Genomic DNA, 18,039 nt, shown 5'->3' on the forward strand with positions numbered 1-18,039 from the left:
TTAGGATTAGAAGGCATCTGATTTCTGGTGGTGCTAGTCAGCCTTCCTTTGGATCTCTGACCTCTGGGAGCTATGTTGGTGGCAGTGAGGATGGGTGGCAATAGAGGAGGTGATGGAGATGGTGATGATGGTGGAACTGGTGGCAGAGAGGGTGATGGGGTGGGGGTGATGGTGATGGTGGTAGAGAAGGTGATGGTGATGGTGGTAGAGGGGGTGATGGTGATGGTGGTAGAGGAGGTGATGGTGATGGTGGTGTCAGGGTGGTGGGGTGGAGGTGATGGTGGTAGAGGGGGTGATGGTGATGGTGGTAGAGCAGGTGATGGCGATGGTGGTGTCAGGGTGGTGGGGTGGAGGTGACGGTGGTGGAGGTGATGATGAAGGTACTAAAGATCGTAACTACAAAGAGCCCTTGGCTGGCAGCAAGCACTGTACTGAGCACTTTATTACCACGTTTCATCATCCGAGAAGCTCTTGTTAGGTCCATTTTGTAGATAAGCTTGGAAGAGTAAAGCTGAGCATCCCTTGGTGGGTGGAGTTGCCTAGGTCAGATGGAGGCAAAGGCAGAGGGGCCAGGAGATATGCTGTCAGAACACCTGTGGGCATAGAGCAGGAGGGGAGGTAATCTGGCCTCCCTCATGTTTTCTCACCACATCCTCTACCTCTATGACCAAGTTGTGCCCAGATGGAAACTGGGGATTATAATTGCAGGATTGCATTCTCCTGGGGTCACCCAGAAGGTAACCTAGAATCAGCACCCCCCTTCACCAAATGCTCTTCTAGGTACTTCCTCTTCATCTCTAAGTCACCACTTTGGCTGCTGACCTCAACCCTTATGCTTTGAGTCTTGGCCTGCAGCTTCTCTGACAAACACTTATGGCATCTTCATGGGGGCCATTATTTATCACATTACTCGGGGCCAAATGACTGTCCTCCAGCTTGTCTCTCTGGTAAATGTGGCTCTTACATATCCTGTTTTACCTGCTGACCCTCACTGTATGCTGCTTCTGTCCATCAGGCCATCTTGCAGAGAAACAGGGTAAGAAACATGGTTTTAGTGTCCATAATCCGGGGGTGGGCTAGTAGCACAGCAGGGTGGGATGCTAAAACGGTAGTCCCCTGAAGGCACTCATCAGAATCCAGACTTTTCAACCCCTCTCTGGACCTCTTTCTTGGAATCAGGGGTTCTTGTCTTGCTTGAAAGAAAGGGTGATTCTTTCTTGAAATTCCTGCTATCCCTTTCCCTTCCCCTCAGGATAAGGGATGGAAATCATGCAGGTGCTAGGCTCCATGTCAGGAGGGTTAGTATGGAACCCTCTAGACAGGGAAGCTAGCTTCAGATTGATTCTATGTACATTAGAGGAATTCAAGTTTTAAAGATTGCATGTATGTATGTATGTATGTATTTATTTATTTGACAGAGAGACAGCCAGCGAGAGAGAGAACACAAGCCGGGGGAGTGAGAGAGGAAGAAGCAGGCTCCCAGCGGAGGAGCCTGATGTGGGGCTCAATTCCAGGACTCTGGAATCACGCCCTGAGCTGAAGGCAGACGCTTAACGACTGAGCCACCTAGGCGCCCCTAAAATTTATTTAACAGAGAGTGCAAGTGTGCACAAGCAGGGGAGCAGCAGGCAGAGGGAGAGGGATAAGCAGAGAGCCTGCCGCCGCTGCTGAGGGGCTCAATCCCAGGGTCCTGGGACCATAACCTAAGCTGAAGGCAAACAACCAACTGAGCCACCCTGATGCCTAGATGAATTCAAGTTTTAAATGCCCTCTTGCTCAGCCGTCACCTGGAAACTCCAGCAGCCTCCCTACCTCCCACAAGTGTTGACAGAACAATGAGTATGTAATGGATACTGAATCCATGCCGAGGATGCAGCAGTGAATATGGAACATCTTGCTCCCGTGGAATTTATGGTCTAGTTGATGCTGCAGTATTACGATGACAGGGACAGGAGTAAAAGGTGCTAGTGAACTTGTAGTAGGAAACTTGATATATAGCCTTGTGGAGTCAGGAAGGCTTCCTGGAGGCAGTGACAGCAGAAACTTGTAGAATAAGAGCTGGACAAAGCATGGGCAGTTGGGGAGCGGGGGTGGGAGGAAGGGACCAAAGAGAAGGAAGGACGGAGGGGAGAAAGATGTGGTCTGGGTCCAGGCATGTGCAGAATCTTGGGAGTTCGGGAGGACAGACTGAGGAGTACTCACGCCACCTGGGCTTGACCTGCCTCAGTCATAGGCATTCAGCATCGGTTCCCCCAGGTCTCTGTCTTGCTGCACAGAGGTGGTACAGGCAGGGACCTCGGAAAGAGAGAGTCGGGCTGGGGGTATCTGCAGGCACATCTGCTTGTCTGCACACTCCCAGAATGCCCAGGACGCCTCTGCTGAGCACTTGGCTGAGTGTGGCTTCACCCAAGATTTGCGTGGTTTCCCTGGGTTCTGAGGGAGCTCATGGCCAGTGCAGACTCCACCAGACTGGGAGGCCCTGTGTTTAGACTCTTGGGCTGTGTGAATTTGGGCTCCTCATCCCACTTCTCTGGGGAGTCTCCTGGTTTACCAGTAGACTCAGCTCTTCTGGGTTTTTTTTCAGTGCTGGTGTTCTGAGGCTTTGATTCTCTACCATTTGCAAGAAACTAAACTCCATTAAAACAGCAGGCTTTCAGCCATAAAAAGGGATGAGTGTTTGTATGTGGCATGGCCGGTGGGGGGGTGGGGTGGCATGAGTTGGTCCCCTGGACCGGGGCCTGGCCATCCCACAGTCAGCGGCTTCCCCTGGCAGGCTTAGAGGGCATCATGGCCCTTGCTACCTGTGCTGGGTGTTTCGAGGGAGGACATGTTTCTTGCTGAGGAACAGCTTTGGGCTTTTGTAGCCGCACCACACAGGGGGACCTAACTATCCGTGCATTCAGAATAGAGTATTTGCATAGAAAGCCACACAGCTGCATACAGTTGAGATCCACATAGAAAAATATTTATTCAATGGATTGCAGTCGATCACTTAGCATGCATGCGTAAAGGAACAGAGGCACCAAACCATAGCGCTGACCCTAAATGCTGCTTACTTTGAGTGCACGTGACCGTCCTACAGCTCCCAGACAGGAGGGCTTGTTTTAGAAATATACATTCGCAATTGTAGCGATTTATAGTCGGTCGTCTTGTCCCAAAGCTTGTAGAGCAGCACGAGATGGATGTAACGCTTAGCAAATTGCTGGCCGTTTTGGAATCGGGGTCTCTGGCCTCAACACGGTGGATGGAGCCACCCCGGGGGCAGAGTCCTTTCCTAGGCTCCATCAAATAGCTGGGGCAAGGACGGGACATCAAACCATCCGTCTTCGTGGACAGAGGCAGCCATGTGTGGCCTTCACATCATTTTAAAGTTGTGGCCTGTGTCCTGCTCTGAGAACAAATTCCCCCTGCTCTTCCGTCTTCTCCTAAACATTTCTCAATAGCAAAGAGGGCGAGAAGGCAGATGGGTTTATATCAAAGTCACTAAGCCCATGGGTTACTAGAAAAGTGACTTCAAGGTATCCAGGTACGTCCTGGCAGGGTCAGAACACAGAACGTGGAGTGGGATCTCAGTGGGGGTGTGTCCAGTGCTCGGCTAACACCTGGGTCCCTCACATCCCATCTGCGTTGCTTCCAAAGCCTCTCAGCTTTCCTTGGGCAAAGCTAGCAGTGCGTGGTGACCACCCTTCCAGGAAACCACCCGTTAGCTGTAAGGAGCTTGCCTGCTCCTGACTCAGTCACCTTCTCAAAGGCAGCCAAGAAAGTCACAGAGAGGGAGAAGGTGTGTGTGGGGGCAGTGTAAGCAAAGGCTGTCTATGGCCTTTTCTGGTGACTTTGGGAAGAGATGCTGGGGAGAAAGGAAGAAAGAGCAGAGAGAGAAGAACGGGAGGACAGAGGACCAAGGCAAGGGTGGTGCTCAGGAATGAGGGAGGGGTTCTCAGTTACTGTCGGCTCAGTCTGCAGACACTCAGGAAAATGGGACACTTCAAAATGTGACCAATGTGACAGTGACAGGGCCACAAATGCCTGATGACCCAGGCTCCCCCTCAACTTGTGCTTGTCTTAGACTAGTTCTCAAATTTGAGTAAGCATCAGAATCAATGGGTGGGCTTGTTAATTCCAGACTGCTGGGCTCTGCTGCCAGTGTCTCTGACTCAGTAGGTCTGGGTTGGAGCCTAAGATGGGTATTTCTAACAAGTTCCCAAGAGGTGCTGGTGCCGCTGTTCCAGGAACCCTGCTTTGAGAACCACTGTCTCAGAGATTAGAGACCAAGCCAAAGTTAGTGCTGATTTGGGCTCCTTGGATGGGACAAAGTCAGGGAGATCAGTGTCTCAACTGGCTGCCAGAAGCAGATTGGCAAACACAGATAGAAATTGAGAAAGTGCTAAAACCTTCTATTGGATGTATTTGTCTTTTCCTGGCTTTTCATTCAACTAACCATATGCTTACTTTCCACTGACAATTGCTATTTAAATGTCACTCGACAAGCAGCTGCTCCTCAGCCTACTATATGCTGGGTAATTTATTGTCCACAAAACCTGATGGAGTGGTATCTGATGGGCCTCATTTCCCACTGTCTCCACCCACCCTGCGTTCTGGTTCTGGCCCAGGCCATACAGAGGCTGGCAGCTCGTAGAGTGAGCTGCTGTTGGATTGCCCCATCCCCTGCTCATGCTGTGTCTTTGCCTGGGTGCCCTTTTCCAGGCGAACTCTCGCTCTTCTTTAATTTTCTGAGTGTTCACCCCTGATGGGAGGGTCAACCCGCTCTTGGCTGCCATAAAACTGTGGCCAGATGGCTCTAATGGCCCTTTGTTAGCAGTCACCAGGCTGTTTCTGCCTCGTCCTCCTCAGCTTTTTATCATTAGTGCCTAGGACAGGTCGGGGGGACGGGAGTGGAAGGGGAGATAGCTACTACTCACTGAGGTCGGGTTAGAGAGAATTTGACCCTCTGGGCAGGAAGAGGATAGAAAAGCTATGCTAAGCACAGAAAATCTAAATCATTGTCACCATCCCCCTGTTGCCCCGAGGCTTCAGTGAGTCAGTGAAATGGCATTCCCAACACCAGGTGGAAAAGCAAATCTTTGGGATTCCTTTAAATCACACAACCTACCTTTGCTGGAGAAAGATGGAATTTCCAGATCTTTTCGGCTTAGTACAGACTAAGTATTACTTTCCAGCAGGTCCTTGTGTTATCTGGACAGACTGATGGATAGATGGAGTCCTTATCAGCTGGGTCACCGGGTCATGACCTGGATTCATACCTTGTTTTCCAAACATGCTCCAGCTCCCGTGGCTGTATTTCACCTTCCTTTGGTGGGGAAGGAGCATGTGCCCCAGGACTTCGCTGTGTGCCTGTCTTTTTCAGGAGTCTGGTTCTGAAACTGAATCCAGACTGTACAGGACAGGTGTGCTGACCTGAGCTGGGATCTGAGACTGACCTGCCTCGCCCTGCATTCCATGCGGTGTGGCTGGTCAGCATTTGAGCCTAAAGCTGGAGCACAGAAAACTACACTTGACTAGCGTGATGGGCTCGCTTGTCGATCTAGGGTCGAATCCCATGTTCTGAGCAGTAAGGCAAGGTACAGGGAGTCCTGCCCCCCCCCCCCCCCCCCCCGCCGTTGGAGATCTTGGGTCAATCACTTAGCCTCCATTCCCTCATGTGTAAGACAACAGGGTTCTGCGCCTGGTCTCCAAAGGGAGACCCGCTCTGCCGTTCTCTGAGGACTCTAAGATGAATTCTGGGGAGCCCATGAAGAGCTACCTTCACTTGAAAGGCTAGAGGGGAGGAAAGAGGGCCCAGAGTCAGACACACGAATGTCGCCATGTCCCAAGTAGCATAGCTTCACGTCTTCCACAGATTAAGCCAGGCAGGCTGGCTTAGCTCTGTTGAAATGCCAGGCTTTAGTGTGAGATGTTGCTGGACATCGGTATTACTTCTGTTTTTTAAACAACATTACTCCACCGGGAATAAATCTGTGTCATCGCCTAATGGCACCTGTCATTTTAGTGTAGTACTTTATGTGGAAAAACAGATAAGCTATGAAGGTATTTCTTAACCCAGAGCACGAGGCTGTCTGGAATATAATACAAATCTATCAGTAATGTAGTTAAAACAGTTTACCTTCTTAACAGGACGGGGTTCAGTTCACTGATCTTCATTCAAGTTCACTGTAAAGTTATTTAACTGTGGGCTACACATTGTACCATACAGACCAAAGCATTATAGATTTTTCCAGATGTAAGTCCAAACTGATTGCAGCCACACATAAATTTAGTCAAATCTTTAGTATACTCTGTTAAGGCCTGAATAAGATTTTAGACATTTGTCTCAGCTAGAGTATCTAGGATGGGAGCTGGGACAGTTGCAAACAGCCCAATAAAGTTACCTTTGGACATGATAGTTATTCTCAGTGTCATCTAAAATAATGCAATTTATGTTTCAAATGTAAAAATGACCAATTACCCATTGTTGTAAAAGGACAGATTGTACAAGGGGGCTGGTTTGGTTCCCCCCAGCTTCCCACCAGAGGCCAGCCTCTATTGCATGGCCCACGGATGCACACTTCGCATCCGGCGATGGTAAGTGCTTGTATGCCTAATGCTCCATTTTCCTTGAACAGAATTATGTTTCAAAGCACAGGAGGAAAGCCAGCAGCCATCTTTCCCCACCTCTAGTTGCGGTGGGGGAAGTATATTCCAACGGCCCTGCCGGGTATTTGGCACGGTCTGTTATTCCAAAATGACGAGGCACGGTTTAGAATGAGACATGCAAACTACCATTTTGGGCCTTGAGAATTATTTCGGCTGTAGCGAACTGGCAGTCCCCTCACATGGAAGGTTTTTCGTGGGAAAAGACTGGCTAGACCTGCTCTACCCTGGGCTGAGAAGGCACACTCAGGTGATCAGGGTCCGCTCGGCTGCATCAGAATCTTTTTTTTTTTTATTTTTTATTTTTTTATTATGTTCAGTTAGCCACTGTATAGTACATAGTTTTTGATGCGGTGTTCAGTGATTCATCAGTTGCGTACAACACCCTGTGCTCATCCCAACACGTGCCCTCCTTACTACCCATCACCCAGTCATCCCATCCCCCCACGCCCCTCCCCTCTGGAACCCTCAGCGTGTTTCCCGGAGTCCAGAGTCTCTCATGGGTTGTCTCCCTCTCGGATTGCTTTCCACTCAGCTTTCCCTCCCTTCTCCTGTGGTCCTCTGCTCTATTCCTTATATTCCGCATATGAGCGAAGCCATATGATAATCGCATCAGAATCTTAGGAAGAAAAACACAGGTGGGGTGGGGATTCGTTGCTTTGACAGGACTCTCCAGGTATGTGGCTAGGAAGGGGGCAGGTGGGAGAATGGGAGGAGGAGACAATAAAGAGTCCTTCTGTGGGGAGGGGTACTTGCACGTGTGCGACACTCTAGCCAGGTGTGGCTGGTGACCGACTGAAACGTATTGTAAGAAAAAAAGCCACACTGGGTCTCAAAGTCTGAAAATAAAGAATGTTAGAGCTCTCACTTTTAGGTTAATTGCGTGTTGACATTGCATGTGAAATAATATTGGGGTCGATTCAGTTACAAAACATTAAAATGGACACCTTGCTTTTCTACTTTTGGAATGTGACTATTCAGAATTTTAAGTGTAAAGCCGCCTGGGTAGCTTCTATTTCTAGTGGTCAGTGCTGCTTTATATCCATTTCATAGGGTGCAATTATGGCTCATGTTTACGTGTGTTTCCTGTATTTTTCAAACAGAAGGAAACGAGAAACAATCAGGTGTCCTTCAGAAAAAATAATAAATGTATAAAGGATTTTGGAGTCTGGCAAGCAGGTGTCCTCGTTTGCAGGATGTGGGCAACTAACCTGAGACACAACTTCCTCCTCTGTAAAATGAAGATCGTAACAGCTTTGATCTCACCGGGTTATTGTCAGAAATGACAAATGCGTAGGAAGGCAGCACAGAGTGCTCAGCACAGAGCCTGACACAGGGAAGGCTCAATACCTTACAGTATTCTTGGTTAGATGTCAAGATTTTTCTGATGACTAATCGTTTTGTTTTTTGGTTTTTGTTTTTTAAGATTCTAGCAGCAGGAGCAGGGGGAGGGGCAGAGGGAGAGGAAGATGCAGACAACCTTCTGAGCAGGGAGCCCGACTTGGGGCTCGATCCCAGAACCCCAGGATCATGACCTGAGCTTAACTGACTGAGACACCCGGGCGCCCCTCTGATGCCTCATCTTTATTTAATCCTTGTGGATTTCTAACTCGGCTCCTTGTCTCTCTCGTTCTCCAAGTTCGTATTTACTATCCTACCTTGCTACTGTATACCCAGAAAGCCAAGATTTCCCCTTTCCTTACCGCTGGAAAATCTTGGGTCTGGTTCTCTATTTTTGGCAACTTGTTCAGAACAAGGCACCTCCCGCTTATTGACTCTAGCTCGCTTGGATTTCAGAGCAGAAATTTTCTCCTGGCTAAAACTGCAAATCAGGCCACAACTTTTCAATTGCTCCTGTCCCGTGCCTCATCCCTAAGATACGTGGTCTTGCTTTTTAGCGAACTGCTTCTTTTGATGGGAAGGTCAGTCGAGGGCAATGGATACTAGCAAAGGGGTTGAAGGTAACAAGAAGGGACATGCAAACAGGAGCTCAGCAGAACAGGGCCAAAGCTGGGACAAAAGCACAACAGCTTTGTAACTTGCCCCCCAAACCCACCCCCTTTTCTCACTGCTTTTCATCCAGGGGCTTGCAAAGCTGTACTATGTTCAACCCCAGTAAGTACAAGTGGGTTCTCTCGCCTTCCTAGATCCTTTCTGCCTGAAGTACAACCTTCACAGTGTGGCAGAGCGCACATCTGAAGCCCTGTGCTCGATTTCCATGTTCTGGGAACTAAGTCTTCAGATGAAGACGGTTGTACTTGTCTGAAATGCAGTGGCAGAGCAGGGAAAAGAACTTAAGCCTCGATGAAGACATGTAGCTTCTCTTGGTATGAGAAGCTTCCTAGTTCTTTCAGTTAATGAGATGAGCCTGTCAGTCAGAACTGCTTCTGAAACAAACGAGGAGAAATCACTTACAGACCCACTAGGAACAGCACACATGGCTGGAAGTGTCCGTGCTTCTGGAAACAGTGGGAAAAAGGCTCCTGATTTCCTCTGCAAGGTGTTTTTTTTTTTTTAACATAGAAAAATGTTGATTTTTGTTTCCATCCAGCAGCTTTAACTAGGTGATTCAGACGATAGTCTTAAGGTGATTTTTTTTTTTTTTTTGGCCTTTTCATCAGATCTATGTTACTTTGCTCATTTTATTTTTAGATCCACTGAGTGTTATCAGGGCAGCAAACTCAAAGGAAAGAAGTAAGCAAACTGGTTTGTGTTTTAAGCTTGGGCTAAGGTTTGACAAGAGGAACCCTTGGAAATTATCAGGGGAGCAGAGCTTTCAGGGCCACCTTTGCTGACAGTTGGGTTTGTTGAGGGAACTGGGTTATTGCAGTGGTAGAGAACATACCTAGGGCCACATGGCCACCAGGTAAGTCATGCTCAGGTGAGTGCGAGTGAGAGGGCCAACCCCGGAGGCGCAAACATGGCTGCGTTTCCTGGAGCATTTATTAACGAAATGTTTACCATGGCTCAGAGGCAGAAGGGATTATTGCCAACCGTCGCTTCTGTGTGGTTTCCTAGAAAGAACAAAGGTTCGAAATGTGAATGAATCCTCCTTATTATGATAATCAGATTCAGAAGAGGGAGGAAGCATTTCTAAAAATTCAAAACACAGCATTAAGATACCAGCTCTCCACACGGGACCTTACATTCTGGGGTCTTGGCTCCAGAGCAGAGAAAGCAAATGCTGTGTAGATTCCTGATTTTCCTTTTTGGGGATGTGTTTTGTTTATTTTTTGGTCACTGTCAATAAGTGTTTTCTCTGTCAGAGGTCAGAGAAACAGAGATGAGTGTGTTAGTTGAAATACAAATGCAGGGCCATGCAAACAGTCAACTTAAGTTCTGCTTATGGGTCAGAGTGGGGTCCCTGTGGGGCCTGATCGTTTTGGAGGCTGCAGCTCAGTCCCGCAAAGCCGATGAGTGTGCTACTGGCCAAACTTGAAGTTTTGTATTTTCCAGTATTTGAGGATAACTGTCTTTTTCCCTCATGCATGTGGAAGAGATGGTACAACTAAAAATATTTGAAAAAGAACAGACGTGCTGTTGCAGAAACAGGCATTAGAATTATAGGTGTACCCACCTAGTAAATACATGTTCCAAAAACATTCTTCGTGACAGGCTCTTCCCGATTTTGTGTCCCTTGAAATTGAATGCACAATCATCAGCGTGACTAAATATGCTTCTTTGTGACAAGGGACACCGTTTCCATTTGTCTTGAAAATATCACTGGGTCTTTATGTGGACATTAAAATACAAATATTGTTTCACCTGATTTTACAGAGTGTGTACATCTATTGCCTTAAAAAGACAAAACCAGATTACTAGACTCCATAATCTGCTTTCTGGATACCCAACAATGAAAACTTTTTTTTTTTTTAATTAAGAGCTATCAACAGGTACAAACAATTGTCTAAAGCATTGAATGGTCTTTAACACAGTCAACTCCCCCGGCCTTGAAACACTGTGAAATTCCTTTCCGCTGGTGGCAAGCAAAGCGGTCAAGCGCAACGTTGAAAAATTGGCACCATTTCCTGGCCAGTAAGCACAGGACTGGGGCGCTCAGTATTTTGTTTCTTGCATTACTGCGCTCATGCTGCTCCTGTCTGTCTGTCCTCTCGCCTGCTCAGGGCTGATCGTCGTGACCTTGGCTGTCTGCTGGATGCCTAACCAGGTGCGGAGGATTATGGCGGCGGCCAAACCCAAGCACGACTGGACCAAAACCTACTTCCGGGCCTACATGATCCTCCTGCCCTTCTCCGACACCTTCTTCTACCTGAGCTCCGTCGTCAACCCGCTGCTGTACAACGTGTCCTCGCAGCAGTTCCGCAGGGTGTTCGGCCAGGTGCTCCGCTGCCGCCTGACGCTGCCCCACGCCAACCACAGCAAGCACCTGCGCGCCCACGCCACCTCCACGGCCGCCAGCGCCCGCTCGGCGCGCCGCCCCCTCCTCTTCGTGGCTTCGCGTTCCGGTTCCTCCGCAAGAACTCACAAGGTTTTCCTGAGCACTTTCCAGAGCGAGGCCAAGCCTGAGTCTCCGCCCCAGCAACGGAGTCTCGAGTCACCAGAGGCCAGCTCGGAGGTGAAACCACCCACTTCTGCCGCAGGGAATGGTGTGCAGGAGCAGGAAGTGTGAATGTCAAGGATGGAAGCCTCGAGGGCTACCCGGCGGCCCACCCCCAGCCCCCCTACGAAAGCGACGTTATCCTGACCCAGACTGGGCCCCTGGGAGGGACGAGAGTGGCAGCTCGGGGCCTGGGAAAAATGGATACTCACGGAAGTACCTTCTAAGGGCGGATTCTGGCAGCCGGACCTTGACTCCCGGGGAGAGGTGGGGGCAGACTGTCGCTCGCCCCTGCCCTTCCTTCAAGTACACACTGAAAATTCAGACTGAATTTATTCAGAGCTTACAAAAAAAAGTTTTACACCGAGCTCTTTTCGCGGGCGAAGAACTGAAAGAGAACACACGCCCCTCCCCACCCAGAACAACAGGACACCCAGGAGAAGCTTGGGGAGCAGAGGGAGCGTGGGGCCCAAAGAACGATGCAGGAGGGGGGAGCATCCCCTTCACCTTCAGCAGTGAGCCAGGAGGAGCGCTAACTGCAGGAGCAGGACGGTGGTGGGGAGCCCTGGCCGCAGGGCCAAGGCAGAGCTGCTCCGTTTCTTGGGCCGGGGCCCGTTGCAAAGAGGGGTGTTGCAGCAGCTGATGCACACGGAGTTCAGTTTCCCAGGGGAGCAGAAGGACTGGTACCCGGCCGAGGCGATGAGGCAGGCTGCCGACGACGCGCACGACTTGCGGTACATGATGCCTGCAACACAGACCCCAGGAGCTCGGTGCCCTGCTGAGGGCTGGAGGCGCGCTCCTGCTTTCTCCTCTCCCAGCCCAGGTTCTTGGTGGGGCCAGGCAAGTACTTCGGGTTGTTTCATTGAGCACCTACCCCTCCCGCGCCAACATCTATAAGGAAGAGGACTTGTTCCCCAGAGAGCTCCATTGTTTTTGACCAATTGTTGCAAAGAGCTATTAAAATCAAATTCACTTAAAAAAAAAATTTATACGGAACTTTTTCTTTGCTTCTTATTGCTGTAGCTATCTCCTGCCATGGAGAATGCTACTATAATGATCGCTCTCACCCAGGGGGTATTAAGTCCTAGGATTCCCTGAAGAACTAATCCCCATGAGAATAAGATCCCTACTGAAGGGGCCATGATTTGTCTGAGGTTTCAAGGTTCCCTACATCTTAGTGAGGGGGTGGCCTGATGTGGACCGTGTACCCAGGAGAGCCTTATTCCAGGAAACAAGCTCTGCCCTCAGAATGGATGGCCATCTGCCTACTTAGCATCACACGGCCTCCATTGATTCACATACCGTGAAGCCACGGAAAGGAGCACGTAGAACACGTGGGACTTACCGCTCAGTCCTCAAAGGAGGTTATCTTGAATAATCCTTTCCATTCTTAAAGGTGGAACCTTATTCAATTTGAATAATAGCTACCGTCATTTAAGTGCTTACCTGTAGGCCCCTCTACAGAGGGCTGTAGCGTATCAGTTCAACCCTACAAGGGAGGTCCCCATTTCACAGATGGGGAGCATGAAGGGCAAGATAGGTTAGGAACTTACCCAAGGTCACACTCCTGGGAAATAGAGGAGCTGGGATTTGAACCTAAATTCTGGCTCCATTCTGTCAAATCCTTGCTAGTATATATGCCAAAGCAGCCAGCCAGTAAACCACAAAAACAGTGGTTTTGTGTGTGTGTGTGTGTGTGTGTGTGTGAAGATAAATAACATGTCCTCTAAAGCTGGACCCGGATGTGAATGGCTTCAGCTTGTGTGCTTGCCTGCACAGCCGAGGGCTCCAACATCCCTCACTCCCTAAGTACCTGCAGAGCTGTGTGTTTGCAGGCATTGCTGTGGTTTGCGCCTTCCTCCCCCTTAGGAGTGGTGGCTTGGGGTTATGGAGAAATAGTAAAGAATTGAGCAACCTAAAACTTCCAAGTGGGAGATAAAGAAAAACTTTAAAACGTACAATTTTAAATCATTTTGGTTCTATAGCTACACGTTTAAAAGGATGGATTTTCTGTTTTGAACACTGTAGACAGATGCTCTGGTAAGATTGATTAAGGTCTGTGGACAGGACGTGTGTCTATGCGTGAGAGGCACAGTTTGATTTGTAAGAAACCTGCCACCAGGCATTGCCCATTTATAGATTTCTCATAGTCCCTACATTTTCTACCCATTGCCATTTTAGGAACTTTTACAGTCATCTGCTAGTTCAACCTCAATAAACTTTCATCCTTTAAGTGAATTTTAAAAATTAAGGTGAAAATGCCCCCTGACTAGGTCCCCCTTAAAGGTTAGCACTCTTACCAGTTTGGTAGGCCTGTTTCTAAACATTTACATATGTGCCCATGGAAAAATAAAATGTGTGCACACAGATTTGTCAGTGGTAAAACATCCTATATGCTGTTCTACAGTTTGCATTTTTACTTAGTGACATGGCTGAGGATTTATTTTAAGCCTAACTCTGTAGGGCTAAGGAGTGGTGACAGGGGGGGTTACATAATTAAAGCACAAAGGGGGCCCTGATTTTTGTGACTGATGCCCAGGGGACACATCCAGATCACCTATTCTGGGGCAAGTGGATCTTAACACTTGTGGTCCCACAGGACTATATATATGTCCATTCTTTAAAGCTGGTGCCTCCAGATCTGGCTTCCACTGAATCTAGGTGCTGAGATCCTCCCCCTGGGGACACTGACCTGTCTCATCCTCGACTACTGGGAACTATTCAAATGAAAATAGGCTGCTTGTAGAAACACAAAGAAGAGTGAAGCAAACAAAACAGGAATACATTCCAAATGAAAGACCAAGATAACACTTCAGAAAGAACCTTACAGAAATAGACCGAAGTAATTTACCTCAGAGTTATAATGGTCATGAAGATGCTCCCCAAACTGGGAGAAGAATGGATAAACATTCTGTGAAGTAGAAGTCACAGAGCTGAAGCATGAAGTAACCGAACAGAAAATAACACCAGAAGAGCTCAGCAGAAGAAAGGATCAGAGAAACTTACCCCCCTTAATGCAGCCAAAAGAAAAATGAGAAGTGTAGGTAGTTTAACGGACCTAAGAGACCACATCTAGTGACTAACATTCTCATTTATAGGAGACCCAGAAGGACAAGACAGGGACAGAAAACTTTCTTGAAAAAATAATGTCCAAAAACTTCCCTAACCTGGGGAAGGAAAGTGATATCCGGGAAGCCCAGAAAGTTCCAAATAAAGTGACCCCGAAGAGACACATTATTATAATTAAAATGTCAATGTTAAACAAAAGAGAGGCTGAAAAGAAAGGGTGTTAATTAGTGACAAAACATATACAAGCTGTAAATCTCACTGGTAAATATATAGGAGAGGTAGTAAATTACTTATAAAGCTAGTATAAAGGCTAAAAGAGATAGGTCATAAAATAACTACCATACTTAGTTAAGGGTTACACAAGGTACAAAAAAAAAAAAGATGTACAATGTGACATGAAAAACAAAATGGAGGCGAGAGAGTAAGAATGTAGAGCTTTTGCCATATGCACCCCAATGTTCATAGCAGCAATGTCCACAATAGCTAAATCGTGGAAGGAGCTGAGATGCCCTGCAACAGATGACTGGATTAAGAAGTTGTGGTCCATATATACAATGGAATATTACTCAGCTATCAGAAAGAACGAGTTCTCAACATTTGCTACAACATGGACAGCACTGGAGGAGATAATGCTAAGTGAAATAAGTCAAGCAGAGAAAGACAACTATCATATGATTTCTCTCATCTATGGAACATAAGAACTAGGGTGATCGGTAGGGGAAGAAAGGGATAAAGAAAGGGGGGGTAATCAGAAGGGGGAATGAAACATGAGAGACTATGGACTATGAGAAACAAACTGAGGACTTCAGAGGGGAGGGGGGTGGGGGAATGGGATAGACCGGTGATGGGTAGTAAGGAGGGCACGTATTGCATGGTGCACTGGGTGTTATACACAACTAATGAATCATCGAGCCTTACATCGGAAACCGGGGATGTACTGTATGGTGACTAACATAATATAATAAAAAATCATTTAAAATTGTAAAAAAAAAAAAAAATAACTAAAAAAAAAAAGAATGTAGAGCTTTTGAATGCATTCAAGCTTATTAACTTACAATACACTTTGTAGATATAAGTTGTTATACAAAAGAAGAGGAAGGAATCTAAGCATACCAAAGTCATCAAATCACAAAGGACAAGAGCCAAAGGGACAGAGAAACTACCAAACAGCCAGAAAACAATTAAAAAAATAGCTGTTAAGTATACAGCCCTAATTACTTTAAATATAAATACTAAATTCTCCAAAAGAGTGGCTGGATTAAACAGCACCACTACCAACAACAAAACAAGACCCATCAATACACTGCCTATAAAAACTAATTGTAGATATTCCATGCAAATGGAAACCAAAAGAAAGCTGGGAGAGCGATACTTGGCCAAAATAGGTTTTAAAACAAAGAATGTAATAAGAGACAAGTAGGGCATTACACAAAGGGGTCAATCCAGCAAGAGGAGAGAACATTTTTAAATATTTATGTACCAGCATAGAAGCACCTAAATATATAAAGCAAATATTAATAGACCTAAGGGAGAAATAGACTACTCAGGGACCTTAATATTCCGTTTAGATTAGATCATCCAGACAGAAAACCCACAAGACAGCCTTCACCTTCAGTAACACTGAACGAGATGGAATATTCTGTAGATGGTAAGCTCATCAGAAAGCAACAGGGCCGCTAGAGAAGATGGCACAGGAGGAGGATCCTGAGCTTACCTTGTTGCACAGCCACACCCAGGCAATCCCGCCACTTTCTTTTCAAGTACACATAGAACATTCTCCTAGATGGATCATATATTAGGCCACAAAGCCAGGTCTCCATACATTGAAAAAAACAAATAATATCAAGTATCTTTTCCAACCACAACAGTATGAAACTAGAAATCAATTACCAGGAAAAAAGGAAAAAAAAAAGAAAAAAAACCAAACACATGAAGGCTAAATCGCAAGCTACTAAATAACCAATGGATCAACAAATCCCAGAGGAAATACAAAATAAATACATGGAGACAAATGAAAATGAAAACACAATGGTCTAAAATCTCTGAGACATGGCAAAAACTGCATTCTAAGAGGCAAGTTTACATTCATATAGGGATATCTCAAGAAACAAAAATCTTAATCTTACCTTATACCTAAAGGAACTAGAAAGAGAAAAACAAAGCCCAGTTAGAAGAAAGGAAATAGGAAAGAGACCAAAAATGTAGAAAAGATCAATAAAATCAAGAGCTGATTCTTTGAAAAGATAAACCAAATTGAGAAACATTTAGGCAGACTCATCGAGAGAAAAAGAACACTCAAAATCAGAAAAGAACGAATGCCATCACAGAAATACAAAGAATGGTAAGAGAATACTATGAAAAGTTACATGCCAACAAATTAAACAACCTAGATAAATTCCTAGAAAAATACAATCTTCCCAAACTGATTCAGGAAGAAATAGAAAATCTGAACAGACAAGATACTAGTAACAAAACTGAATCAGGAACCAAAAAGCTCCAAATTAACAAAAGTTCAGGACCAGATGCTTCACAGGTGAATTCTACCAAACATTTAAAATGAATTAATATCTATTCTTATTAAACTATCCCAAAAAATAGAAGAGGGGAAAAAAAACTTACAAATTCATTCTTTGAGGCCAGCATTACCATGAGACCAAAACCAGACAAAAACGCTACCAAAATGGGGCGCCTGGGTGGCACAGTGGTTAAGCGTCTGCCTTCGGCTCAGGGTGTGATCCTGGCGTTACGGGATCGAGCCCCACATCAGGCTCCTCCGCTATGAGCCTGCTTCTTCCTCTCCCACTCCCCCTGCTTGTGTTCCCTCTCTCACTGGCTGTCTCTCTCTGTCAAATAAATAAATAAAATCTTAAAAAAAAAAACAACAAAACGCTACCAAAAAATAAACAAACGAACACAACAAAAACAAGACAACTACAAGGCCAATATCCCTGATGAACATAAATAAATAAACGTTAGCAAAGCAAACTCAACAATATGTTAAGTGCTTCACCACAATCAAGTGGGATTTATTCCAGGAACGCAAGGTTGGTTCAGTATTCACAAATCGATATGATACATCACATTAACAAGAGGAAGGATAAAAACCATATGACCATCTCAAGAGATAACAGAAAAAGCATTTGACAAAATACAACAATGTTCATGAAAGTGAGTTTAGAGAGAACACACCTCAACATAATAAAAGCCATATATGAAAAACCCACACTTAACATCATACTCGATAGGGAAATACTGAAAGCTTTTCTTCTAAGAGCAGGAACATGACAAGGATTTCCACTCTCACTTTTATTAAACATAATAGTGGAAGTCCTGACGACAGCAATCAAGAAAGAAAGAAAAGGCATCTGAATTGATAAGAAGTAAAACTGTAGCTATTTGCAGAATACATGACACCTCGTATAGAAAGCCTTAAGGCTCCACCAAAGAGCTATCAGAATAAATGAATTCCATAAAGTTGCAGGGTTCAAAGTTAATATACAGAAATATGTTGCATTTCTGTACACTAATAACAAAGCAGAAAGAGAAACTAAGAAAACAGTCCCATTTATAACTGCACAAAGATATAAAATTCCTAGGAATAAACTGAATGAAGGAGGTGAAAGGCCTATACTCTGAAAATTATAAGTCATTGATGGAAGAAACTGATGATACAAACAAATTGGAAGATATTCCATGATCATGGACCGGAAGAATAATGTTAAGATGTCCATACTACCCAAAGCAATCTACAGATTCAGTGCTGT

At 46.0% G+C, this 18,039-nt stretch overlaps 2 protein-coding genes across 2 annotated transcripts in view; one reads left to right on the top strand and one right to left on the bottom strand.

The window, feature by feature from the left end:
- GPR39 (G protein-coupled receptor 39) overlaps nt 1-11,278 on the top strand; it is a 191,522-nt gene extending 180,244 nt beyond the window's left edge. Inside the window, exon 2 of the mRNA XM_087857115.1 lies at nt 10,773-11,278. Within this exon, the coding sequence (XP_087713241.1) occupies nt 10,773-11,278 (506 nt within the window). The remainder of the gene's footprint in view (nt 1-10,772) is intronic.
- Nucleotides 6,931-18,039, bottom strand: part of LYPD1 (LY6/PLAUR domain containing 1) — a 45,877-nt gene continuing 34,768 nt past the window's right edge. The window contains exon 3 of the mRNA XM_045783261.2: nt 6,931-11,951. Coding sequence (XP_045639217.2) covers nt 11,716-11,951 — 236 coding nt within the window. The 3' untranslated portion in view covers nt 6,931-11,715. The remainder of the gene's footprint in view (nt 11,952-18,039) is intronic.

This window comes from Ursus americanus, chromosome 1, assembly GCF_024610735.1.
Source record: "Ursus americanus isolate L20-20 chromosome 1, mUrsAme1.1.p, whole genome shotgun sequence".
NCBI lineage: Eukaryota > Metazoa > Chordata > Mammalia > Carnivora > Ursidae > Ursus > Ursus americanus.